Here is a 26290-nt window from a genome sequence, read left to right on the forward strand (position 1 = left end):
GGCAATTAAAAATCTGTCTTCAATTGTTTCCTCTTGTTTATTTTTGTTACTATTTCTTATAAGGATATTTGCTTGGGAAGAACCTGATTACTAAACTTTGTAAATTGGTCTACAGACAGCATTAGAAATGAAATGAAATGTCTTTAAAATGTTTTGCAATGTTACTTTTCTATTTTCTGAAAACAGACAATCCTAGTAAAAATACATTCCTAAAACTTCCTGCAGGGAAGGAGCAGGGCTGGGGGATCCTTCAGTTAGGAGTACCTGCATCTTCATTTTCCTCTCTAAGTCACCCTTAGTTATTCTCTTCTCTCTGTTAAGCAGAATTACATTCTAACAAGGCCAAAAAAAAAACCTGATGAGATTTTAAAGCAAGTTTAAAGCAAGTTTGATGTCACATTTGCTATTCTCTTACGGCCTTATTCTGATCAGGGAGTGGTGTATCAAGAAGGAGGTACAGAAAAATCAGTTGAAGTCAGGAAATAAAGCAAATGTTAGAGATTTTGATATTTTTAATAAGAAGTTTGAAGTACACACCCCTTATTAGAATTGCTTATGTGCATGTATTTCAATCCACTGTGCAATGTAATTTTCCTCTAAACAGCTCGGGAGTGTTAGATACGCCTTTTTGGGGCAGCGCTCGGTATTGTTATGCAGCACCATACACTGATCACTAGTAATTGGTTTTGTAAAGCAAGCTAGCAGGAGCTTGTTTTCTCTTTGTGATAAAAATAAGCCAAATTTAACATTTAAAATCAGGTCGTCTTATAAATAATGTAATATTTTTGGATTACGCAGTGTTTTTCTCCTTCAAAGTGCTTTACAGGTGTTAATCTTAGTGACATTATCTGTTTGGTTTTGATGATCTGAATTTGCAAGGCTTGGGATAGCTGCCTCCCAGAAACATGAAGGGGACAATTTTGGTGCTGCTGAAGTCCATGGCAAGGCTTCCATTAGACTCCAGGAGGCAGCAGGGTTTCACCAAGGTTTTGGATGCCTACAAATGCCTGCGCCAAAAAGGGTAATTGTCCATCACTTGTTCAGGCACCAAATAGTTTGATGTGTGTTACTAATGCTCATACAAATAGTGCATTTGCAGGAACTAATTAATTAACAGTACCAGGTCATGCTGAAGTTTCTCAGTGTGAGACATCCAACTGAAATACTAAGCAACAAATTCAGATATCAACCTCAAAAATCTCAAGCACTTAACAATCAGATTTAAAGCTCCCAGAATTCCTGATATAAAAATGCTACATCAGAGTCCTTGCTGTCTTTTTATTCCAAGCCTGTAGTATATGTATTTAATGGTCTCTTCTAGATGCTGGGAGGCTAAGAAACTCTAACCAAAGCACTTTTTCATAAGAGCACCTGATTCCAAAACAAACAACTTTATAATATTACATTTTTGACAATAAAGGAGAATTGGCATCATTGGTATGTGGAAATTTTAACTGCCTGCAGAATTTCCAACTCTTGCTGGTGTGAAGCACACAAAGTGCTGACACCAATCTGTTAGTCATTTGAGGCACAAGTGTTTTTCTTCATAGCTACCCTTCATTAACTCCATTTGCACTGATTTCCTTCTAGAAGTGAGTAAGCAAATGAAGAGATGCCTGTGAAATCTGCTTTTTGGGTCAGCGTTAATTTTACATCAGTTGTCCTGCATTTTTGTGGCAGTATGGCCCATCTATGCCATTGCTTGTGTCCCCCAGATATAAGTGTCGTCTGAGCTCCAGAGCCACTTGGAAGGGTCAAATAGGATAGAACAGTTGCTGATTCATCACTTGGCATTTTATTACACATTTTGCATTAATTTTAAGGGCTGAGATAATTTCCTAAAGTTTTGAGACATCTCACAGAGTGTGCGTAAGGCCAGGAGGAAACCTGTACATTGATTATTAAGGAGGTGAACAATTAACATCTTTGGAATAACAAAATAATTTCAGTTTTGCGTAGTCTTGCATGCTGACAGCACAGTAGTGGCATTGTGCACATTACGCGCACGGCTGCTTTTCTGTGGCAGGGAATCTAGATCTGCTTTAAAATCAGTGAGAAACCCAAAGCATTTGCTGAATGCTGGAAGAAAAAAATGTCTGAAATCTTCCCATCAGGTTGTTTTATTGCATGAACCACCTTATCTTGCAGAAAGCAGTAGGCTCTTAGATGAGAATGAAACAGGAGGTTGCTTAGCAAATGAAAAATGAGTGCTCTTAGATTCTTCCTAAAGGCTTTTTTTTTTCCTCTCCTTAGCTTGAGGTTTTGAAAGTTGGCTTCCCACCCCCCTCTTTATGTTTTGATTTTGTTTCGGTATGAAATGCTGAAGTGGTGTAAGTGGAGCAACTCAAACCCACACAGTGTTGTTTTATATCAGCTGTGATGTGATGTAACACAAGGTGGCACAGCAGAACCTGGTACTATGCATTAGATAAGGCAGATTGAGCTGGAGATGAGATGTGCCTCCCACATCTTCATCGGGATTTGCACAGCAGGAAATGGAGCAGATTTGGAGCTGTGCAGCGAGGAGGAGTTTATTCCACTCATTTTTTCCTGCTTCCCTTACGTACCACCTGTGTGGCATTTGGGTGTGCGAGTACTTGCAAATAATGAGTTTTTTTATCATCCACATTGCAGGTAGGTGCAGTGGCTGCCGCCCTGATTTGGCATTGTAACAACCAGTCATAACAGAATTAATGAGGTATCAAAAATCCAAGAAAGGTCTTGGTTTATCACTGTAATTAAATACATTTGGAGAGTCATTAAAAGCAATAGCAGGTGGGCAAAGCTGAGGAAGATGGATGGCTTTGTAATGGACTAGTCAATGGTTCTGTTTGGAGACAGATTGGTTTTAAATATGTATCCTCATGTCTCTAGGTCTCTCTTTTCTGAATTTAATTTGTTTTCACCGTTCTGCATTGAGATTTTATGTTTATTCATTTTCATGTCTATTTTTTCTTGATCAGGTGGACTTTTTTTGTGATGGGGATAGTAGTTAGAACTATACCAGCTTTAAGACTCTGTTAAAGCGGTGGGTTTTGTGCCAGAAAACCTGCAACGTACCACAAATTGGACTTGAGAAGTTGGCCAGGCTTGTAGACCCAGAGAGATTTGGTGGAGGAGCCGGAGCTTCGGGGAGGTGGTGCAGCTGGCTCAGGCTTCTAGGGCAGCCCAGGCCCTCTGGCTGGAGGCACATGAAGATGATGTTTGTAGGGATGTGCCAATGAGTCCTCAGAAGGTTTGACTCCATCCTCATGCTCCGGGGTTAGTTTCATATAGAGTTGCATACTTGGAATCATATTGAGTCACTGGGTTATTTTTATGAAAAACTGTATTTCAATAAAATACAGTCATGTTTTATGAAAACATCTGCAAATCCATTGTCCTCTAGTAAAGTTTTTCTGCTTTAATGTGCCCTGTGTGCTCGTGCAATCCCCGGGGCTGCATCTGTCTAAGCGTTCTATAAATATTAGTTTATTATTAAGGAATGTTATTGATTAGTAGCAACATGAAACTAATGCCAAGAGGCCATTTGTAGGTGTCCCCTTTGTGCAGGCTGCTCTCCAAAAATGAAATGGGAGAGTATGCCATAAGCCACAAGGGTTGGAGTGTGTGTTTACACCTTGTAACAGTGCTGTGATAAGGCTGAAGACAAGCACTCTCACTGAGCAGGATAAATATAGATGTGACTGTAGTAAAATATGGTTTCTCCTCTACCAGTGTCCTCCAAGCTGAGCTTGGAGCAGCACATGAGCTTGGCCTTGAGGTGCTGCAGCCCTTTGGTGGCCCTGCCACAGGACGGCAAGCTGAGGAAGGGCGGTTCGGACATGGTATCTTCATCATTGCAGCAGGTCCAAAACATTGTGAGATGCTCTCTAGAAATAAAGCTTGCAAGTCATGGATTTTGTGGAAAAGGCTAGGTACCTTCATGCACGACCACAAGTGTGTGCTTATCTGTGTGGAAATAAATGCATACGTATAGTCATAGAATCATGGAATGACTTGTGTTGGAAGGCACCTTAAAAGATCATCCACTTCCAACCCTCCTGCTATGGGCAGGGACCACTTCCACCGGACCAGGCTACTCAAAGCCCCATCCAACCTGGCCTTGAACACCTCCAGGGATGGGGCAGCCACAACTTCCCTGGGCAACCTGGGCCAGGGCCTCACCACCCTCGCAGTAAAATAATATATGTATACACACAAAGAGACACATATTTATGTAAAAAGAACATGTGAATCTCTAATTACTTTCCAGTTCTGGTGTTTACCTTCTCAAATTCGTGAGGTTTTAGAAACTTAATGTCTGTGTACGTATTTGTTTAAATATTAACAGAGATTTTCATCTCAGTCTGTGACAGCGACAGCTCGAGCTTTAGTGAAAACTCTCCATTTAATGAGCTTCAAAATACAAATATAAGAACTTTTGACATGCTTTCAACTATAGGTTAGATGGGTAATTGGCACACTAATTCTTAATCTTTTTATTACCATACTGTCTTGGCATTACCACGTGTATCTTACTGCACAGTTAAATTTATATTTTTATAGTAATTAAATAACATTTTATTAGCAAGTATCTTCTTTATCGCTTCTAAAATCAGTTTTGGTTTGAGATGCTGAAAATGCGACTGAGACTTCAATTACAAGGAATTGTTTAGTATCCTGACCAAGAATGAGTAATTGAGGCTAATACAATTGAACATCTTTAGAGCATCTAGAACTGAAGTTCTTGTTACTGGCAGTAAAATACTGTGCCTCATTATGGGGTTTGCCAGTGCCAGTGGGTTAATAATACCTGAGATGGTCTCTTAAAACCATAGGATTTTTTAGCCTTAGCATTAGAAACATGGCATTTTTCACTGTATTTGGGAGTTACCAAATTTGACTTATGGCAGAGCTATATTCCTGCAGTGTAAATTATTTTCTTGCTTAAAGCTTGTATTGCATAGCTTATTTCTTTTGCTAGTGCAGTGACACTCTTGTTATGCAAATTGCAATGATGAGCAGAAAAGTTGGGCAGAGACAAGGTAGGGGTTTTCTTCTTACTGGTGCTCCTTATGCCCATGTGCGGGCTTGCCTCTCTTGCTGCAAACTATTCTGGTATGTTTTCTTGTTCTGGAAAAGACCAAGTTCCATCTATTTTTCAGGTGGTATTTGTCTTTTATGAGAAATTCTTTGGCAACGGATTATAGAGAACCAAGGGAATTGCTTTGTCACTACCAACCTCTCCTCCCCTGTCCCCAGCAGCACTAATGGCCATTAGCGTTAATTATTTAGAGTTCCTTGTTTTGCACACAGAGAGCAGCGATCAATGTGCAGTGCCAGGTATACAGTTGTGTACCCCAACTCCAGTACTTTACTCCTCATCTTTCCGAGTTTCTGTTGGCTTTGATACAGTATTTGGGTTTTATTCAGCATGGTGTGACCGGTGCTATTTAGAAAGCTTGTTATTTTTTATTTCCAGGCAGGAACATTTTCTCTGTAAATGTTAACCTTGTGACATGTTCTGAAATGTTTCCTTTCTTGTGTTTCTATTCATCTCCTGCTAATTTTCAGCTGCTGTGCATTCAGGGCTGCAGACCAGGTAATGGTGAAACCAAGTGGGTGATCTTTTCACCTAGGCTCACCCATGGCTATTTTTTGCTGTTGGATATGAATGGTCCACAGGGTGTCCTGATTGGAAGAGTTAAGCAATCGTGTGAAGTGAAGATCTAGACACAGTTGTTCTTTTCTTCCATGTGCAGAACCACCCCAAAACTGAAAAATTTTGAGCAGTAGCCACAGACATCGTACACAATAACTAAGTTGATATGCCTGGTTTCTAGATTGGCTCTTAGCAACTTCGACTGCCTTTGTACTATCGGTGGATTGTTCAAGCTGGTACTGAACCATTCTAACTTCAGCTGAAATCCCATTGAAATATATACTTTTTTTTATGGTTGAAGGAGAAGCGTTTATGCCAACTTGCCTTCACGTAACTGTGAAGCTTTTCGATGGGTTGACTGGATGACCTCTGTGGTGCCTAAAGTTAAGCCTTCCTTAAGACTCAACTTTTGATCATTTTGATCCGCTGTCTCTAAAACACAGGGCTGTGAACAGGCCATGATGTTTCCAGTGTCCATCTAGGTAATTTTTGAGCGCTTACAGCCTTCTGAGCTGACACCAGAGTCGGGCGCAGGCTGTGGTATAGGTTTGTAATCACACGTTGCATTCTGTATATGCTCGCAAAGCCAGAATTTTCTGTGTGTCACGGTCTTCCCATGTTATATTGGTTGCATAAAGACAAAAGAATTGAGAAAATGTTTCTGTAAAAATTGAGCAGCAGTGCATGTTAGAAACAGCAATGCTTGGAATCATGGGTATATCCCATGGGTTATTCCATCAACTCATCATGAGTAGGGTTAGGGTTGGTCAGCTCCAAAAGTTTTACCACTCAAAACTGCAAAATTAACATGTGCCAAATAATATGAAATAACCTGGATTGTGGCCTTACTTCATGGACCGTATCACTCACAACGCGATATACAGTGTCACACAACAGAAATACTGCTCCTGATGGGTAATGGCATTAAGAGTGCTGAAGTCATTTTACAAAACTTGCTTAATGATTTCCATTTTTTCCCCTATGTTACAAAACACAGTTGAGCAGATGGATGCAGCCAGCTGTACATAGAGCTTTAGGGAGTACTGGGGAGAAAAGAGAGAGGTTTTTGTTAAGATAAATGTAATGATCTCTGTGATAATTAGTTTAATTTAGATCCCTGCATCTGACTCATTTTTGACTAACCTTGTATGAAGCCTTTCTTGCCTTGCTGACGAGCCTGTGAATTTAGTTTGATTACAATCCTGGTTTTTTGTGCTTGCGGATTGCTCACTGATCACTGATATTTTTCATTAAGCAGTTGCTTTATTACATTGTTATTTAGAGGGGAGTAATTTGTGCTTTCTGTAATAATTAATTTAATTCCAGGCACATTTAGTAAGTAGCTACAATGAGCCCGTTGAAGGGGTTTTAGGTCATATTGACATTGTTTACCAGATGTGCTCATTTGTTTTAAAACACTGTTAACTCTGTCATGACGACAGCTCCATCCGGTCGCATGACTCTTCCACCGTCCCTAATCTGCACCTCCAACTCCCCCAAAATTAAAAGGTGCATGTCAGGTAGTAGTGAGAGATGTCAACAAGCATTGAATCACAGAGGAATTATATTGCAAACAGTGTCAATATAAATGATGAGTATTCCATTATCAGATTTGAGGGCAGAGCAGTGGAGAAGCCTTTTGGCTCCTCTTAGTCAGGGATGTGAAAGCCATTACACTGACCACTAAAAAATTGGACAAGGCCAAAGAGATGCAAAGTGAGTGTTAAGTCTGCGCTTGGCCCATTTGCCTCTGAACAACTTGCAGTGAGGCTTTAGGAGAGAACGGGGCAGCTGGGGGATGAGCGTGCAAAGCAAGGCATGGCTTAAGCAGTTGTCACCATCCCAAACTCATAGGTGTGGGCAGTTGGTTTTGCTGGAAGCTTTTTGATAAAGCTCGGCGTTTTCTTGGTAGCGATGCTCCCAGGATTTGGGCATTATTCAAGTGTTTTGTGTTCATCGTTGTTAAATACTGTATCCATTCCATCATCTGAGCATGAAAACTGCATAGGATACCTATCATTTGTGCATTTGGCGTGCTGTGTCAAAAATTGGGGGTTTAAAATGAGACCCTAATTAGATGAATAAATAACATTTCTACCAGAAAGTGTACAGGCAAGCTATTCCCCTGCCTATAAGCCTGTCCCATGAAAAACTACCAACATTTGTTAAGGTGTTCTGCAGTCACTTATTTTGGTAAAAAGTCAATTACTGCTTGCTCTGCAGCAAATCTGGCACAGAGCAGTGGCACTGTAAGATTCATCGGCCTCTTAAGGACCTGCTAAACAATGGCTTTGGTGTGTTTTGCATTATTTTTCAACCATTTTCCATCTGGTTTTAGATTGGAACAGCCAAAATTAATGACAAACTTGGAAGGAAAGGTTTGTTCAGTGGTTCATACTTAGTAAATTTTAAACTTTAATGCCTGTGATGCAATAAACTGAATTCTGGTACTGTTTGAACTAACAGCCCAGCTGCATGCCTGCTTTATTTTTTTGTGGGGAACATTTAAATTGCTGTAATACCTTTTCTGGCTCACGTTGGTCTCTTAAGGGTGCGTGTGTGCACATGGATCTGTTCTACCTATTGATTTAATAGGAAAGAGCATCTCTTGGAAGGGGAGAGTAAACGTGTGTGCATGCATGTGGAAGAGGAGAGGGAGAGTGGAAGAATCTCTCTCTGTGTGTTTATCTCTGTGATAAATGATGCCTGTTAAAAATGTGACTTGCCGTGACCATTATTAGTGCTTTCCTCTTTAAGTGTATTATACAAACACAGTCACTGTCAGCAGAAATGAAGCTACTGTCTTGATGGTTTAGTTCAAACAGTTTTGATGTTGCATTGTCCCTCAATCAATCAGTGCCTGGAGGGGTATCAGCTATTGGCTGGGGGTGCATCAGAGTGATGTGCAGAGCACAGATATTCCTCAAAAGCTGATAATATTTCATTTGAAATACTCAGTACAGTTTTGCATCCCAGTCTGTGAGCAGGCAGCAAAGTGAGCTCTGTTTATCATTTTTAATTGTGGATTTTCCCTATTCAGAACCAATATCTCCCAAATTACCTTAAAATGAGTTTCTTCCTAGACAGATTTGTAATTCACTTGCATCACTTATTTTATTCGCTCTGTAAAAGTTAGACGAGGGCATGGGTTTTAGCACAAACAAAATGCATAAAGTAGAAAACATAATGCGGCATAAATGCCACATAAATCACATACTAAAGACAAAAGCAGATTTCAAACATCTGAATTACTGAACACTTAATGTGGAGTGTAATCTGTGGTTTGGTTTATGTTGTTTTCTGGAGTGTCATACAGAGCAAAATATGGGGAGTTCGTTCTCCTCCAGTAGTGAAAGGAAGGAAAGAGAAAAGATCTGCAAAATGTCCAGGAAGGAGCTTTTCCTGTGTTGTAGGTGAATCCCCCAGACAAGCATCTCCTTTACTGCTGGGAAATGGGCTATGTGCAGAAGTAGTCGATAGAAATCCCAGTTGAGTTCTTTTGCTCGCCACAGAGGATAAGAGGCTGCTCCAAAATGCAAAACTGTCCTTGAGAAAACCTTCTCTGGTGCCCTCCCAGTTGTTTCTTCCTTTGCATCCACTGCAACCTGTGTAAGCCCCCCTTCTCCAAGCTCCCCAGCATCCCCTCCAAGGCTCAGGACATTTGCAGTGCTGTTTTCAAGCCTCAGCTCCCTCAAATTGTAACTAACAGATAAAATCTCTGGCTTCAAAGGTTCACATTTAGGATGGACAGGCAGGAAAATGTGTGTTTTCTCAGTAGCATTCACGTTTTGGGGGATAAAAGCTTGTTCCTCTTCGTGCCTTTGTTTTCCTTTCCCCAGCCCATGCTTCCCAGCTCAAGCCGCTGCACATTTTCCTTGCAAAAAATCTATTTCTAGAGAAATACTTTTTAAAAAAATCAACCTGTTTCCCCTGCGCTGCTGTGATTGGTCTGATAAAATCACCGAGCCGATCGCGTCAAAAGGAAATAGCCTGGGCTTAATTGTAAGCTAAGTCTCCTATAATCCAGGGGAGCATTTGAGATTCTGCCCAAGCGCTGGGTTTCGGCGGCCGCTGAGGGCTGTGGGTTTCTCTCCCAGCCTCCCGGCTGCTGCAGCACAAGTCAGCATAGCTAATGCAGATCCAGCTCTCCCCCCTCTCGCTCTCCCTCTCCTTTGATTCGATATGAACAGACTGGTAACTCCGATGCGAGAGCGAAAGCTGACATAACTCTGCAGATGGCTACGTTCGGATGATACACCTAGGGATTTTTCTTGAAGGGAAGGTAACGTTTAGATGCTAATGTTTATTTTTCCCCTGTTGCCATTTTTCAGGACTGCCGGTCCCAAAGAAGAGCCCAAAGTCGGTAAGCACTTTCAGCTACTATTTTCGTCTGTTTGTCTGCTTTGAAAGAGAAAAGCATGAGTTTGGCTTGTCTTCTTGGTGGGTCTCGATTGTTTTAAGTTGTCTTTCTGTTGCAACCATGATTACCTTGCACGGCTCCTGCTGCACGGGGGATGAAACAGGAATGCAGTATGGAAGGGGGACTTGTTTGCAAATAGAGCCGCAGGTTTACAGATCCTCTTCCCTGACAGATGAGCTTCTCTGACATTTAACTTGCCAAAAAAAAAAAAAAAAAAAAAGCTATTGTTTCCCTTTGGAAAGATGGGAGGCTCCACCTTCTTGCCAGATAGCAATTCCTGTCGGGCACTGAGGCACCAACCTTTTCCATTAACTCCCTGAGTTTTCTCTAGTACCCTCAGCTGAATTATTAACAGAACGGGAAAGCGTGCACCCTGTCGAGAGACAAAGCATGAACGGAGCATGATAACGGTTCCCAGGAAATAGCAGCAAGCTGTCCAAATGCTCGCTCTGGAGGCATTTTCATACCAAGCAGGATTGTGCTGCAGGTGTGAGATTTAAAAAAAACCAAACAAACCGTAAAAACAACAGTATTTTCATGTTCCTTCTGATCTTATTTCCATGTAATGCTGTTACCTGGATGACATGTTAGCTAATAGCATGGAGGCTGTGATCTAAAGTCTCATTAAAGCCCTGTGCGTGATATTGCAGAAGAAATTAATGTGCTATTTGTATGCAAGCGAAAGAACTGTTTTATTTTTAAAGGAAATGGAATACTTAAAGCCTGAAAGTTTCCAGTTATCTGTTGAGAGGGGGGAAAAAAATAAAAAAGAATTCTCTCCTTGCAGCTTTGGGGAAGCAGAGCGAGTGAGATTTGTGCCGTGTTGTAAGACGCTGCGAAACTTCAGCACCAGTCCCTGAGGGGTGCCAAAAGCTGAGCTGGGCACAGCCCACAGTGCCGCCAGCCTGGGTGGGAGGTTTCTCAAGGGGACTGAGCAGAAGGCTTCTGCTTTTAATACGAGTCTCTGTTCATCCAAAAAAGAAAGCCCTGAAATAATTAATGTGATTCTGATGGCTTAGGGCAGCGCTGATTAAAGTCACGTGAGCCCCGGCCTCTACCGTTGTCAGCTCACATTAATGTTGAGAGGCAGAAGCGCGGGGTGTGCTCCCTCGCAGATCGCAGGCACGGCAGACCCTGCACGCTTGCTGCTGTCATACACAGAGATTATTTCAGCCTTCGGTAAAACAGAAGCGAGTGTGTAAGAGACGTACGCGTCTGGCACGTTTCTTTTTCTCTCCCTCACTTTTTTCCCCAGTCAGAGCAGGAGTGGCTGCAGTCAATCCAGACTCTCACCCCTGTCATTAAACCCACTCTGATCAATAAGTCTCAGTTGGTTCAAAGCGTGGAGGCTCCCGCTTTGCCACACGGTCATTTGGCATCAGGTAAAGTGGGATCCTGCCGTGTCAGGCACCTCTCTGGTTGGCAGTGATGTACTGTGAAAATCTGAGCAGCATCTCAATCCCTGTCGGGATAATCCTGCCTCGGTGAACAAAGAGACTGCTTGCAAACAGGTGTAGCCCTGTGACAGCAGATTTCTGCTTACTATTTGCTGTGCCTGGGAAAGCAGTCTCGTTCCCTCGTGTGCCTCTCCAGAACCCCTCTCTCCATGCTTTAGGGTCCTTCCAGTAATTTTTACTACAGCCCTAAGTGGTGCTGCTGCCTCTAAAGCGCAGGGTTCACAAAAAGCAGAGCCTCCTATTCCCCCTGCCTGCACACCGGATCATTTGCATCGGTAATTAGCAGCAGTGTTTTACACTGCCGCATTGTACGGCAGCTTTAATGACGACCGCTCCTCAGAGGGGCAGAGCCGAGTGTGTTGGAGCTGGCACAGCTGCTCCTTCGTTCCCAGGCATCAGTGATGCGTGCAGGTTGAGCACGGAACCTGGAGTAAGGCGCCTCGGGGCACCAGTGTGCAGAGGAGGAAACTGTCCTCTGGGCTTTCTGGAGTGGATTTACACCAACATCAGAGCTTGTATGACCAAGGCAATGGTTAAAAGCATAAAAGCAGTGGTATTGCTTAAACACCTTCCTTCCTTGGTTTAGTTTCAGAGCTGCTGTTTGGCTGCAGAGTGAGAGGAGCCCAGCCCTCTTGGACATGAAGATTGCCATTTGCTTTTGTCCTGGTCATGAAGAGCCAGGCTTGCCCTGCTGGCATGTTTCCCAGCTGGGAAGCCTTATTGCCCCAGCATTTCCCAGGGTGGTTTGCTGCCCTTGAAGCTCTTAGGTGAACACGGGAGCTGCCGGCTGAGCTGTGCTCCCACGGGCCGTTCCCAGTGCCTCACAGCTGGCAGCTGGTCTTGGGTCAAACATCCTGCCCGTTTCCCCAGCTCTTTGTGCCTGACACGGAGGGAATGGTTTCCAACATTCCTTGACTAATAAATTAGCTACAGTTAGAGCGCAGCTTACATCCAGGCCAGGAGCAATTGGCCCATTTCTAACTTGTGCTCATTCTTTGTTTCTTCTGCCACATCAGGAAAGACTCAACCTCAGGGCTCCATCCTCTTCTGCTTCACTCAATGCAGTGACGAGCCCTCTCTTATTATCTCTCAAACAAGCCCTGTTTTTAGCTATCAGCCCCAGTCCTCTATTCCCAAAAGGCTGACTTCAGGCTGTTGGATACCTTGCAGCTAGAAGGAGGTGTTTTAGCCCCTTGGAAAGGTTTGTTAGTGCTGGCTGTGGCACAGTCTGGGAATATTTTTGTGCCTTGAGGTCCCTTTTTCTGGGCTGTTTGTTTCAGCCTGTGAGTATCTTCTGATGAGCTTTGCTCTTTTTTCTCAGTTTTCAAGGAGAGTTTTTCAACCTTGTTGAAAGTAAATCAGTAAATATAAGAGTTTGCAGTCATACATAGGATTGAGCACTTCCAAGTCTTTTCTTCCCCCACCAAGGATATGGTCACAGCAGCTCTCTGTGCTGCTTGTTTGTTTTCAGTTTCCCATTGATTCTTCTTCAGATGAAAATGGGTAATATTTCTGTATTGAGACTCTCAGGATGTACATTTTCAGTGTGCAAGTTCTCTAGTACAGCAATTTCTCCTACAGTTAATCTTGATCTAGCATGGATGAAAAAACTTTTTTTTTCTTGTTGCTTGCATCAAAATACTCCACAAGAGGGCACAGATTCCTATTTCCAGCTCAGTTTGCTGTCTTTGTCAGGACCAGCTTCTCCAAAATGCTCTAGAGTGCAAAATCTGCAGCTAGATCATCAAACAGTGAGATCACTGCAGGGGAAGGAAGTGCTAAGCTCTTCCAAAAATCTAGGTTTTTTTCTTCTGCATTCAAATAAATATATAGTCAGCATAGCTGAGCTGTGGCCAAAAATGCAATTTCTTTGCACAGCCTATCCCTAACAAGAGACTTGCCCTGTATTTTGGGTGGACGGGCAGCACTTGGGGCCCTGCCACTGTCCTGGTTTTGTCAGGAGGAGAAATTGATTCTGCAGCAGGAGCGTTTGTACAGCACATCCCTCTTAAATCAGAGACCATTTTTCCCCCCAACTTGAAAAGCAGTGGGAGGAAACCACAGCAACTCTTCCCTCTTGCAGTTTTATGCTTGGAGAATCCCATGCCAAAAAGCTTTGGTGTCCGTTCGTGCCGCAGGACATGCTCCCTGCCACCTTTTCCTCTTCTCCTGTGGGTTTCTCTCTGTCTGACACCGACATACACAACTGCTGCAAATAATTAGTGTCCCATCTCCGCCTGCAGCCACCTCTCAGCCGTGTCATGGGCCGCGGTTGTCTTAGCAGTCACTGTACAAAGTAATATCTAATTACTCTTTCATTTAGCATCAATGACAATCTGGTCTGTGCTGTGTGGGCATCTGTAGATTTTCCAGGCACTTGGAAGCAGTTTTCCTCCTGTCTCCCTTTGCAACACAACAGCTTCAAGCTCCCCTGCTCACATTGCCTTTGCTGTTTTCTTCCCTCGCTGTAATCAGAAGATGATGTAGTGCTCAGTGTGGGCTCACTCTGAGGGAAAAGCTGCCTTGCTTTTGCAAGGTTTGCATTGCAGGTTGGCAGATGCAGTGTCTGTGGCTGAAAATGGGTTTGCACAGTCGGGAGAAGAAATCCTGGAAGGCTGACATATGCCTAAACCCTGACTACTGCTACCCCCTCTTCTGCAGCAATTGCCCCCATAGCTGCACTTGGAAATCTGAGCCATACTGACATTGCTGTCAGCCTCAGCCAGAGGAGAAAGGGCAGCTACAAAAGACTATTTTCCCAATAGTATGTTTTCCCATCTTATATTTTGTAGGATGAAAGCTACAAAGTTTCACCAAGGGTGTATAGGGAAGCTGGCACAGGCCATGCACATCAGAGCTGAGGCTTGGGTAGAGCTTGAGAAGCTCCAGTCTTCCATGTATTCATCATCTTGGCTATAATGTAGCCCCAAGGTGATAGTTTTTTCCCATCGCCTGTATTTCAGTCTGCTGTCTGCCTAAATGGACCCAAGGGAGTCCCTGCAGTCTTGATTTCTACCCATTTTTGGTCAAGAGTCTTTCTGGCAAGGTCTTCATGCTTATCAAGAGCTCTGGAGAAGATCATGGACTCTGGAGGGTCAGGTTGCTCCTGCTGGCTTAGGTAGTTCAGTGTTCCGCGCTCTTGTAGTGGCTGCCAGAAGTCAACATGATTCAGCTGATGCTTTGCTTTGCACTGGAAAACATGATCGTATTCTACAGGTTGAGGTCTGAATTGCCAGATCTGCAGTGGTCTCTCACAAGGCTCTCACCAAACAGCTTTGTGCTCCTCTGGCACTGATGTAGCTGCTTTCCTGCCCGTGCGGTGGCTGAGCAAGCCAGTCAGTCAGATCCAGACCCAGGAGGATCGGCCCCACAGCTAGCAATGAGGCAGGAGGTAGAGAAGGCATCTTTTCATTTGCATATTATCAGCTAATCTCTCTTGGGAAAGATCCATCATTGCACCAAGGCAGAAGCATCTTCATCTGGGCAGTCCCCATAACAGGAGGACCGTGGAGAGCAGGGCCACTGGAACCCTGCAAGCCCTGGCACTGCCACTGTGCTGAAGTTGCTATAGCACGTGTAAAAGTTGGCCCCAAACCTTTTGGGCCTCATCTGGTGGTGTGAAAGTTGATTAATATTATCTTGAATTAATTTAATTACCTATATTCATGATTTAGTGGATGTTGGTCCCTTCTCCCAGGTGATGGGCAATAGGACGAGATGGAATGGCCTCAAGTTGCCTCAGGACAGGTTCAGATTAGACTTTAGGAAAAATTTCTTCACAGAAGGGTTACTGGGCACTGGACCAGCTCCCCAGGGAGGTGCTCGAGTCCCCATCCCTGGAGTTATTTGAAAGACAGGTAGATTAAGTGATTAGGGATATAATTTAGTAGTGGACAGATACAGTTGGATTTGATCTCAAAGGTCTTTTTCAACCAAGCAATTCTGATTTCCATAGTTGTGTTCTCCTTTCTTTGTTCCCCTCCTTAGCTCCTAAACAGAGATGTTTCAGGCTTTTTAAAGGAATTATCTTTTTGAAAAACAACTGTCCCTCTGAAGAAGTCTTCCCCTATTTCTTGCAAAATGTCTGTGTATTTGCAATATCAGCTCTAGTTTAATTAGAGGTGGTTTTGCTTGAGGTATGCTGACACTTCCATTTGCAAGCCAAATATGAAACGGAATTCATCGTTTGTTCAGTGTTTAGATCTTTCATGTCATAAAGTTAGAACACTTTTTAAAGTTCTATCTTTGTTTCTTTTTAAATCAGAAAGTTTTCGGAGAGCTCTCAACATTTCCCCAAGGGCTGAATAAAGCTTCAGGCTTTAGTCCCTGTACTCAAACTTCTGTAATCCAGCTATTTCCAGGGAGATTGGCCTGAAGTTTCACGGGATGCTTGTAGTAATTTTAGTAGTTTGGCCAAACAAACGAAACAATCCAGATGGCTGGACTGAAAGTTGTAAAGTGGGGTGTTTTTTCTTTATTTTTTAAGTTACAAAGGAGTGATTATCCACAGCATAGATGTTGTAAAACTGCTTCATTTAAAATCTGAAGGGCTGCATGTGAATTAGGTTCTTTTACCACTTAAAAAGCTACAAATATTTGAAATTGGTTCAGATATTTGTATTTGAAAGTCTGCAGATGAGTAATCACAGCAGGTATGCTTTGTTCAGAATTGCTTTAAAGGACAAAAGCAATTTCACATTCTAGTCGATGAGGTACCGTTTAGAAAAAGTGCTGGTGGTGGATCAACAGCTTGAATGCAAGGCTAAGAGGTCAAAGTCATTTGGGCTGTTAGAGCTGAGTTTTTTCTCAGTGTAAACCTAAAAATATGTGCAACTTGAAAAAAAAAACCCCAAAAAAAGCCAAAGTAAAGAAAAGATTATTGTTAAGGCTCAAATAGAGGGCACTTTCATACAGTGATTTTCTGCTCTTTCATGAATTCAGCCCTGCTATGAAAGAGCGTTGGCTTCCTGAGGTTTCACGTTCAGAGTAGAAGAGAGGTCCCCAGATGCTTGTGCCCTTCAGCCCCTGCCCTGGTCCACCCTGTGTTTGCCACTGGCTTTTCTCTCTGCCCCTGCTTGGTGTTCTGTGGAGAAGACCTTAAAGGAAGTGACTCCAGCTGCAATGTTTTCGGGTATCCTCTACCAGCAGGAGGCTTTAAATTTTTGTCTGAGTTTTCTTGGTACAAGTGCTTTTAGACAGGACATGTAGGATGCTATTTTTCTGGCTTCTCCCTGTGTCGCAGCAACCCCAGGAATGTGCCAGCTCCCTCTGCCGGAGCAGGTGGGAGATAGAGCTGAACCTTGATGCCACCCCAAGGTCATCTCAAAAGAGCATTAAAAAGCATTTGCTGTACAGTTTGAAGAGCTCTTGTCAAGGGAGGATTTTGCTGCATATTCAATAGTACAAATCCTGGCAATGCAAATGTGACTTGTGCTTCATTTGAGCACACTGTTTTGAATTGGAGTTAAGAATTATGTACCCTGCTTAGGTAAGTATTGAGCAGGCAGAGCTCTTGAAATACTGCTGTTGAATAAGCCTTGAATTCAGGGAGAGGTATTTTTTCCATGCTTAATATACTGAATTAAAACAAGGAAATCAAACTGCAAATAGACATTTTTACATTTGTGTAGGTCCGATGTAATCCTGTGGATGCTCTGGGAAGCAGAGACATGGAAGTAGTACTCTTGTCCACCCATTTGTGAGGTGGGGTTGCAAAAGCCACAGAGGAAAAGTGATCTTTCATAGCAAGGGCTAAGCTTGAGTCTGTTTTGGAGGGGATGTTTACATTTTGACAGTGAGATTTGGTAGGTTTTCTTCCAGACCCAAGTGAGAGCCTAATGTTACCTGATTAGAAGATTGTTGAGTTTTTCTGCCTTAACGTAGGGAAAAAAACAAGTTCGCTACAACTAGTAACCCATAGTGAGATTCAGGTTTGGTTTATGTGTGAGGTGGATAACTGTATTTTTTTATGATAAGTGACCTTGTTTTGCATATCTCTTTCTGTCAGCCTGTTTATCAAAACCGGTCATCAGGAATTTAACTGTTCCCAGTATTAGCTGGTGGCAGCAAAACTGTGATTTTTATATTTACTTATGTGCGTGCAGAAACCCTCATCAAAGAAGGGAGAAAAATTGACGGAAAACACCCACTCAAAGACCAATAACCGTCTGTTCTCTCTCTTTCCACTCGCTTTCTTCCTTACAGCAACCACTTGAAAGGAAAGACAGCCAAAACAGTTCCCAGCATAGCGTCTCCAGCCACCGCAGCGGGCACACCGCTTCCCCCGTTCACAGCACGCAGGTGCTGCCGGACTACACGGCTGCGGAGGCGCCGGCTGCCGATCAGCCGGACACTTCTGGGCAGAAAAAGCCAGATCCATTCAAAATCTGGGCCCAGTCCAGGAGCATGTATGAAAGCCGACGTGAGTATGAAGCAGGTGTGGTTGCTAAGGCTACGGCTCTGGCAGCTGCTCTCTGTGTATTTTCTTTGCGAAATCTTTTAGATTTATATTGAAAATATAAGTCTTCGGTTTGTTAATTTGGTATCTGTCAGTGATGTCTACTTGTTGGAGGTACAGTTTCCTCTCTGATGAGGAATGAATTTAGATCATCTCTAGGAAAGGGCACTTAGACCAAAGCTTAATACGAAAAATCCCTTTAAAATTAAAGACCATCTTTTCCATTGTTTTTTTATTTTGGTTTTAAATTAAGCTGAAGGAGATTTTCCAGGTGGGTTATCTAGATCCTAAAGTACTTTTTTAGGTTGAGGCTCATTATCTGATATGCATAGGAATTTCGGTAAGGAGGGGGTAGTATTTAGTTTGCTGAAATTCATATCAGATGCTTTCCAGTTTCACTCTGGGGAGGAGAAAATCCAGCTGAGACGTTTTACTGTGAGCAGAGTGGACAGTTTAACAATACAGACATCAAATGCATATTGTAAGTGCCTTTTATGACAATTAATAATCTGCACTCTTGGCTGATAGATCAGCAGGACTTTGACTCTGCTCCAGGACTGTAAATATGGTTTCAATCAGTTTCTTCTCTGCAAACAAAATAAACATGCTGGCATTGCTTTAATTGCACTGCTGAAGATGATCAAATCTGTAAAAGCCTCCTTAAGAAAGCCTTACAGTATCAGGTTTATTTTCAAAAGCAATAGTTACTTTACTTACAGAAAAAAGGAGCTTCAAAGTTTTGGTGCTGTAGGAGTATCACCTGGAGTCTGATTTTTCTTTTGCTTACTGGAAATTGGTGAAACCAGTATGAAATGAACATTAACTCAGATTGGAAAATGGTAGGACTGTTTTTTTTCCTGACCAAATGAATCACTTTCAAATCTTATGTCCTGAAAAAATTAAATCGTGAGTCACGGTTTCTTGGCTGAAGATGGCATCTCTTCAGACTGAATGTCTCAGCAATGCAGTTTGTAGGTGTATCAGCTTCTGTGTGCTGCTTCCCTTCCCAGGGATTAGGCGTGCTGACCCTGCAGGCGCTTGGGCCAGGTGATCCCTGTCTATGGAGAAGTGCAGTGATGAAACTCACGTGTGTGTCTTATTGAAATAAGAAAAGGGGCAAGAGGGGATGGTGACTTTTCAGCCGTGTGGTGCTGTGGGCAGAGCTCCTCTTTCTCCAGCCTGGATGAACAAGGCTGAGGCCGTCATCGTCCCATGGCACCAGCATCACCCTTGCTCAGCTCATGTGTTCCCATAGGCACTGTGCTGGCATTGCTTCTGACCCCCTGCAGCTACTTGGCTAATTTCTAATTAACTGTTTAACTCATGCTAATTAGTCATTAGTATCAACTTAGCAGCCTTAACTCCTGCCTGTCTTTCCTGATAAAACCCAAGGCTGAACCGGCAAAATCTGCACGGGCAGGCAGGCAGTCACCCTTCTGTGTCCACCTCCAACACCATGGGCTAAGTCTTCCCTCTTTCCTTGGTGACTGCAGGTGTCTTGTAGAGTTTTTATTCTGGTTTGTGACTAGAAGGCCCTTTCACCATCTGTTGACCTGCTGGTTTCCTGTGCCCCATCTCTCCCTGTGCCGCAATCTTCTCCGCTTGGGCCTTTTGCTAGGCTAGGATCTGCTTTGCCCCTTCAGCTTCCCTGTCTCACCTTTCCGTGGTCCAGCATCTCTGTGATATGGTCAGTCCTCTTTTATTGCTTCAATCCTTAGCTGCCGCCTCTTCTACCAGAGGAAACCTACATGTTTGGATATCAGTGCTTTTCTACCATTTTTTTTGTCCTGTTATCATTTCCTTCCGAGGAAGGTGTTTGCTGAGATTTTTTGGTTTCATGCAGAGAGGGTTTTTGGTCAGTGGCAAAAGCGTGATGTGATCATGTCTCTTTGTGAGCAAGTGCCATTAGAAGTGTCCAAGAGCCTGTGAATTTCTGACCCTAAGCTGGAACGAAATGCATTCCCTGGGGATTAGCGTGCGCTCTTACCGTGTGACATGGCTTTGGCACAACTAATGAAAGGTAAAGAAAAACAGGAAAGATACAGTTGAAGTGAAAAGGACAGTTGGACGTACCCTGTCTCCTGTCACGGTCTGATCCCAAGGTGTGACTGGTGGTTCTATTTAAAGGTCAGTGCTCAGCTCTTGCTCCTTCCCTCACCTTTTGTCACCCTCATTGGTCTCATCAGTGGAGACTGGTCCACAGCTCAAACCCAGCACCTCTTCTCTCCTGGGAGCTTGGGGTGAGCCACCATGTTTCTTTCCCTATGTTTGATCCACATGAAAAGTGAGCAATTGGTGACTCTCTGTTATGAACATGAATTATTCCCCTGAGACTCACATCCCGGAGTTGCTCAAGCACTGACCGTGTGGCTTTTGGACCACTCATAGAATCATGGAATGGTTTGGGTTGGAAGGGACCCAGTTCCAACCCCCTGCCATGGGCAGGGACACTCCCCACCAGACCAGGCTGCCCAAGGCCCCATCCGGCCTGGCCTTGAACACGTCCAGGGATGGGGCAGCCACAGTTTCTGTGGGCCAGGGCCTCACCACTCTCCTAGTGAAGAATTTCTTCCTAATGTCTAATCTAAATCTTCCTCCTTCCAATTTAAAGCCATTCCCTCTTGTCCTGTCACTACATGCCCTTGTAAAAGTCCCTCCCCATCTTTCTTGGAGGCTCCCCTCATAGGGAGCTCTGTTGACACGGAGCAGCACAGACTACGGGATGGGAGAAGGCGTTCCCTGGGCCTCTGTGATCACTGTCTGTCTGCTCCACGTGTGCTGTTCTTCATGTTTTTACCCAGTTCGGTTTAACTCCAGTGCCTCCTTTGGCTGGTGGTCATTCAGCCGTATCATGGCTTTCTTCTTTGCTTGAGCAGCCATTCCCTTTGGCTTTGGGACCAACGCTAGCATCTCCTCTCCCACGGCATCCGTAGCTCTCTCTTGATGAAAACTTGAGCAGAGCTAAATGAATATCTCATGTTCACCAGGAAGATGCCATCCTAGTGCCAGTGCTGAGAATGACTGATGCATCCTGTAAGTGGGGCTTTTGGTGGGTCCTAGAAGGCCCCGCTCCCCAAGCAGCCTGTCTCTCCCTGCTGCCCAGCCCAGGGCTTGCACTCTATTGATTCATGGCCTTAAATTTTAATAAACCTGAAAAGGATTATAAAATGTTCTTTTGGGAGGCAGGATTCTGAATCCCTGACAAGTGGACTGAAAAACAGCAACAATCCTTTGTGTTGAAGTATATGATGGAGTTAAAAAAGGCAGAATTTTAGAGCATTAGATCATCTTCAGTATTTTATTTCATCCCAATTGTGAAAGTGTTGAGTATAAAGAGCACATAGTGCAATTTTTCAAGTGCAGTTGACACAGAAAGATGAATTCATTAGCCCTAGCCTGGACAGAATTTTTTTCTATCTAAAAATAATGATATAAAGAGGTTACATTTAGTATATGAATACATGGTCTCCAAGGTGTTTCTAAGTAGTACTGAATCCATAATGACCACCTACTGCCATTTTCCCTGGGAATGCGTCCCACTGTTATTAACATTAATAATAATAATGTAGATGTGGAAAGCACACAGGCAACATTTTATTTTTTTCAGAATTGGTAAAGTGTGTTCTACCTTTCTTTGAGTATTCTTTAGATCAGTATATTAAAAAAAAAAAAAAGACTGTATTTGAGGTGACTTGTCTCACTGAAGCCATTGGTATAGCAAAATTTGGATCAAAAGCACCAGATAACCCATAATTTTGTAAAACCATATTTTTTTTATTTCCCTAATTCATCTTAATATCAGGCAGTGCTTAGATTCTGCGGAGGAGAGCCCCAGATGTTGCCTGTTTAGGGAAAGGAAAAAAAAAAAAGCAGAAAAATTAAGCTAGAATCAATTATGCAAAGCTAAGTAATGGCTCTGTAACTTTGTCTGGGCTGTGGCTGAGTTGGCAGCAGATGAGAACTGCACCTTTATTCAACAAATACGGGCTAAATTTCCCTCACATGAGCTTCTCTGGGTGAAGGATTCAGACCTGCGAGGTGTGCTGAGTGCTTGGGCTCCAGTCCAAGGAAGTTTATTTTCAAGCTGTAAACCCAAAGGGAGTTGGGTGCTTAAAGGTGAAGGCTGAGCTCAGATGCTGTGTTGCGATCTGGCCCAGAGGTGCAATCCTTTGCTGGATTAAGACTTTTAAGAATAGCTATCTTACTGTTAAGTGAATCTTTTCATCAGATTTTGAGTGGCGGTAACAAATGCACTCTTTGCTGGTGCTAAGTTTTAGCTGTCTGAGCTCCTCTTCGTGGATAACTCATTGCTGTCAGTGGGGGCTGTGTATGAATCACAGAGAAGGATGAACCCTTAAGGTTTAAACACTGAAGTGGTTCCAAGATCCAGGAATGACACATGTGAAGAGCTCTAAGTGAGAGATACAGCAATGGAATAGATTTATCAGAGAACCGCATTTCTAAAATCTTGAATTGCTTTATTGAAAATATATTTTTATGACTTTTTTTTTTAATTTTTCAGTGTATTATTAAACTTCCTTAAAGATTAACACAATCTGTTGTCAAATTTTTCTCTTGTGGCCTGATTGCTTTGAAAAATACCATATCCTACATATGGCCATCTGTCAAAACAGCAGTGACAAAATGAATTAATCTGAATTGCAGATGTGTTAATGAATCCCTTTGAAGGATTTAAGCATTTAATTAAAAGTAAAGCAGAACAAGATAAATAATTTTTAAAGCTTTTAAGATATTCTAAGTTGTCAATAGTATTTGAATTTTATTTTCAGGTGGTTCATTTATTTGGTAGGATTTCCTCTCCTCACGTCTAATTAAAATAATACAAACGAGTCTTGACCCCAGTGTGTAGCGTTCACTCACCAGCAATTACATAGCATTGAAAATATTTGCTCAATGACACCAAACATAGATACTTTCTCCCTAAAATAGAAAGGAAAGATACTCTCGGGGAATTGCAGCTTTGAAGTTGATAGTAAGAGCCCTTTGGTAGGGTTATGTCCTTTTATTATACTGATAGGAGATAAACGGTTACAGTCATACACTTGGGCACTCAGATGTGTCTGTGCCCTTAGAGAATGGCTTGCTAGAAAGGATCAGAGTACTTGCAGCACGTTGGGTGAGGAGCAGAGCCTGCAGAGCTGTTACGGAGCCGGTTCAGTGGCAGAGTTTTCTGCTTGTCATCTGGCACCAGGCTGGTCTGTGGCTCAGTGGAGGTATTGCGCCTCCCCCAGACCTCAGTGGCAGAGCTTGGTCAGCAGACAGCAAATATGCCAAAGCCAACGTAACGAAAGCTTTCCATGCCACCCGAAAGGCTGATTTAAAAAAAAAAAAAAAAGAAGGAAAATGGAATTATCTGGCAGTGGGATAATTTACGAAACAGGGCTTTCCTGCAAACATGGAATCTCTTGAGATTTATGGCTAAATCCCAGGACTTTTCAACACTGCAACTCTCCATCAGCTTCAGTGAGACTATTCACTCCTCATTTCAGGCTTGTCCCAGTATACTTTGCTGAATCTGGGCCTTCAAACTTTTGTACTTTGCCAAGCTATGAGTCACTGAAAGTGCGGCTGCCTCAAATGAGCTAGTGACTAAAGCAAACTCATTTTGATTAGTTTAGAATCCATCTTTCGTTGAAACTAATAGCACACTGGGCGGATTTTTTTTATATAGCCTGTGAGTTAATGCTTAAACTTTGTATAGGAAAGTTTGATTAAAATGACCTGTAATTAAGCACCGTGTTTATTGTTCATCACCATGTATTCAGAATTTCTTTTAGCATCAGAAAAAGATGTTTCCACTTGGAAAGCTAACTGTATCATGATGGTGATATCATTTTGTAGAAAAGTGTTTTGAAGGTGTTCTAAAGAGATCCCTACTTTGAGGAGCAAAAAGACTTCTTCAAATGTACCTGCATGCATGTTTATAAATGTATAAAGTCGTATGTGCATGTATTATATATCCACATGTACACAGACATGTGCGGATGTGTAAGTTAGTATGTCCTAATCCATAGTAGCATAACCTTAGCAACTATATGCATGAAAGCCTAACGTGATCCATACAGTCAAAATTAATTAAATGAACTAACAAGAAAGCAGATACATTAAGCTTTGCAAAATTGTAAAATTAATATTGCAGCTATGTCACCTTCACCTGCAACTGGACTGAGCAAGGGTGAGAGAGAGAGAGAAATCAGTTCCACGAGTTTTGGAGAATGTAAGACTGTGCCAAGAATGTATCTGTGTCTTGTGCTGTCTTGTTCTGGTGTCATTGCTGCTCTGTGGCGGGGGGCTCTCCATCACCCAGGGACTCTGGCAGGGCCATACACCAAGGTTAGCCATGAAGGTGCAAAGTACTTGCTTTACCGTGTATGGCTAGGAGCATATGTTGTAGCCTCCAGGGGGGTGTTGTGTTCCATTTCATTTGTGAGTCTGCCCACGTGGGTCATCAACAGGGCTGTGGCGCTCACCTCTCCTTCCATTCCTTCTCACGGCCCCAGCAGAACTCTTCTTACCACTTCTGTGGCAAACGGTCTGTCTTAATTCAGGATGAGCAGACTGGCAAGTTTTACCCATCTGGGCTATGTTTTTTCAGAAAGGCGTCAGGTCAAAGTGCAAAGATGCAATGAATGACTCCTGGAGACCATTTTTCATTTGTTTTCGGCAAACTTTCAGCATCACTGTGACATTTTCCCTCTAAGTAAGGAAAATGGCTCCTTTAAATCTCTACTGAATAATGGAGGACTTAAAGCAATTCTCCGATACGGAGAGCCCCAGGTGTCCCACCTCAGTTGTCCATTCATGGAGGTGAATGGAGTTTTCTGGGCTGTGCCAGTGAATCACCACACTGCAGAGTTGGTGCCAAAAGTGGTAAAAGGAGTTTTGTTTGGTTTGTACTCACACTGTGTAAATGTGTGTTGTCTGTATGTTTGTTGTATCTATGTTTCACCTCTCTGTAATCCTTCCAGCAGAAGGAGCATTCCGTGAATGAACTTGCTTCTTTGGTTGTGAATTTGTCTTTCTTTGTTGCTTTGGTTTAACACGACCATTACACCTCGGCTTGTCGTTATCTCCACCGGCTGCTAATTGGCTAGCTGGTACCCAAATCAGAAACATAAGGCATCGTTCAGTGAGACTGGAGAGTTGACAAACGGGAAGGTGTTGAGAGATGCCGAGGAAACGGGCCCACGCTGAAGCTCTCTGTAGAAGCCATTTTGCCTCTGACAGATCCAACACATGCTATTAATTGTTTTGGGCCGGCTTTTGCCAAAAAAGCCTGTGAAGAGCTGGAGAGACTCTTCCAAATGTGTCAGATTTTCATGCTCCCCCTTGCTGAAGGCAGTGACAAACGCCAATTAATTCATTGCCTGAGTTCTGTAGTTGTGCCATGGGGTCCGTGTGGTGGCGAGCTGCCTTCAGCCGGTTCACCTGAACAGGTGTTCATCACCTCATTATTCTGTAGTTGTATCTGGACAAAAAAACTAGCCTCTATTTCAATAAGGTAACGTGCACAGGTCTAGAGCTTAGTTCATAACTGCAGGTAGTTAGAATGTGAAAAAAATGGCTTAAGTCAGCTTGAATGAAAATGTCAAAGCAGACATCTGTGCCTTAGCACTTGCTTTTCTATTCATTTTAGTACTCCCAGGTCTTAACCTGTTCAGTCATTGATGAGTGTCAGAGCTAGCTCTGGGTCTACACACTGAAAAGTACCAGATGCCCAGGCCCAAACCTTTGCACAACAGGCACTGACATTATAAAATATAATTAGAGCCCATTCTGACACTCACCACTATCAATGGACAATTAACCAGTTTACCTGCTCATAGATACAGAAAACTAGATCGTGTTTCATTAAACGTGTTGCATACCATATTTGAGTGTGCACGTGTTTAAATTGCATTCCTGAAGAATACACTGTGATTTCTTCACTGAAAATACAGGCAGCTGACTTGTAAAGGAACAGCTTTTTTTATTGCTAATGATAAATTTTGGGAGGATCATTACAAAATTAGTCAGTGTTACAGATACTAACCAATAAATATTAAATGAACCTGAAGTTGTCTTTGATATGATTTAATGTTAGCAATTAATTTTGCATTTTTAAAAAGGGATGAAAGCAAGCATGAATAAGCTAATATAAAACATTACTGTTCAACCACGCTTCAAGGTTAGTACTTCACTGTATGTAATATTAATTGTAAAAACCCTGCTGGTGTTCCATACTAATAAGTAGGTAAAGTTGGGCTTTTTTCTGTTTCCAGCTGGTTTTGTCTGTTCAATTGTTTTACAGA

General features: G+C 42.8%; 1 protein-coding gene across 27 annotated transcripts in view; it reads left to right on the plus strand.

Annotated features, from left to right (window-relative positions):
* The window catches only part of MAGI1 (membrane associated guanylate kinase, WW and PDZ domain containing 1), a 352470-nt gene that overhangs the window by 303028 nt on the left and 23152 nt on the right, over positions 1-26290 (plus strand). For 21 of the 27 annotated variants that reach the window (XM_054076267.1, XM_054076261.1, XM_054076272.1 and 18 more), the window contains 3 exons: positions 9976-10007; positions 17726-17942; positions 24139-24216. In XM_054076267.1, coding sequence (XP_053932242.1) covers positions 9976-10007; positions 17726-17942; positions 24139-24216 — 327 coding nt within the window. The remainder of the gene's footprint in view (positions 1-9975; positions 10008-17725; positions 17943-24138; positions 24217-26290) is intronic. The other 6 variants (XM_054076265.1, XM_054076256.1, XM_054076271.1 and 3 more) reach the window with 1 other exon arrangement.

Source organism: Cuculus canorus, chromosome 11 (genome assembly GCF_017976375.1).
Source record: "Cuculus canorus isolate bCucCan1 chromosome 11, bCucCan1.pri, whole genome shotgun sequence".
Taxonomy (NCBI): domain Eukaryota; kingdom Metazoa; phylum Chordata; class Aves; order Cuculiformes; family Cuculidae; genus Cuculus; species Cuculus canorus.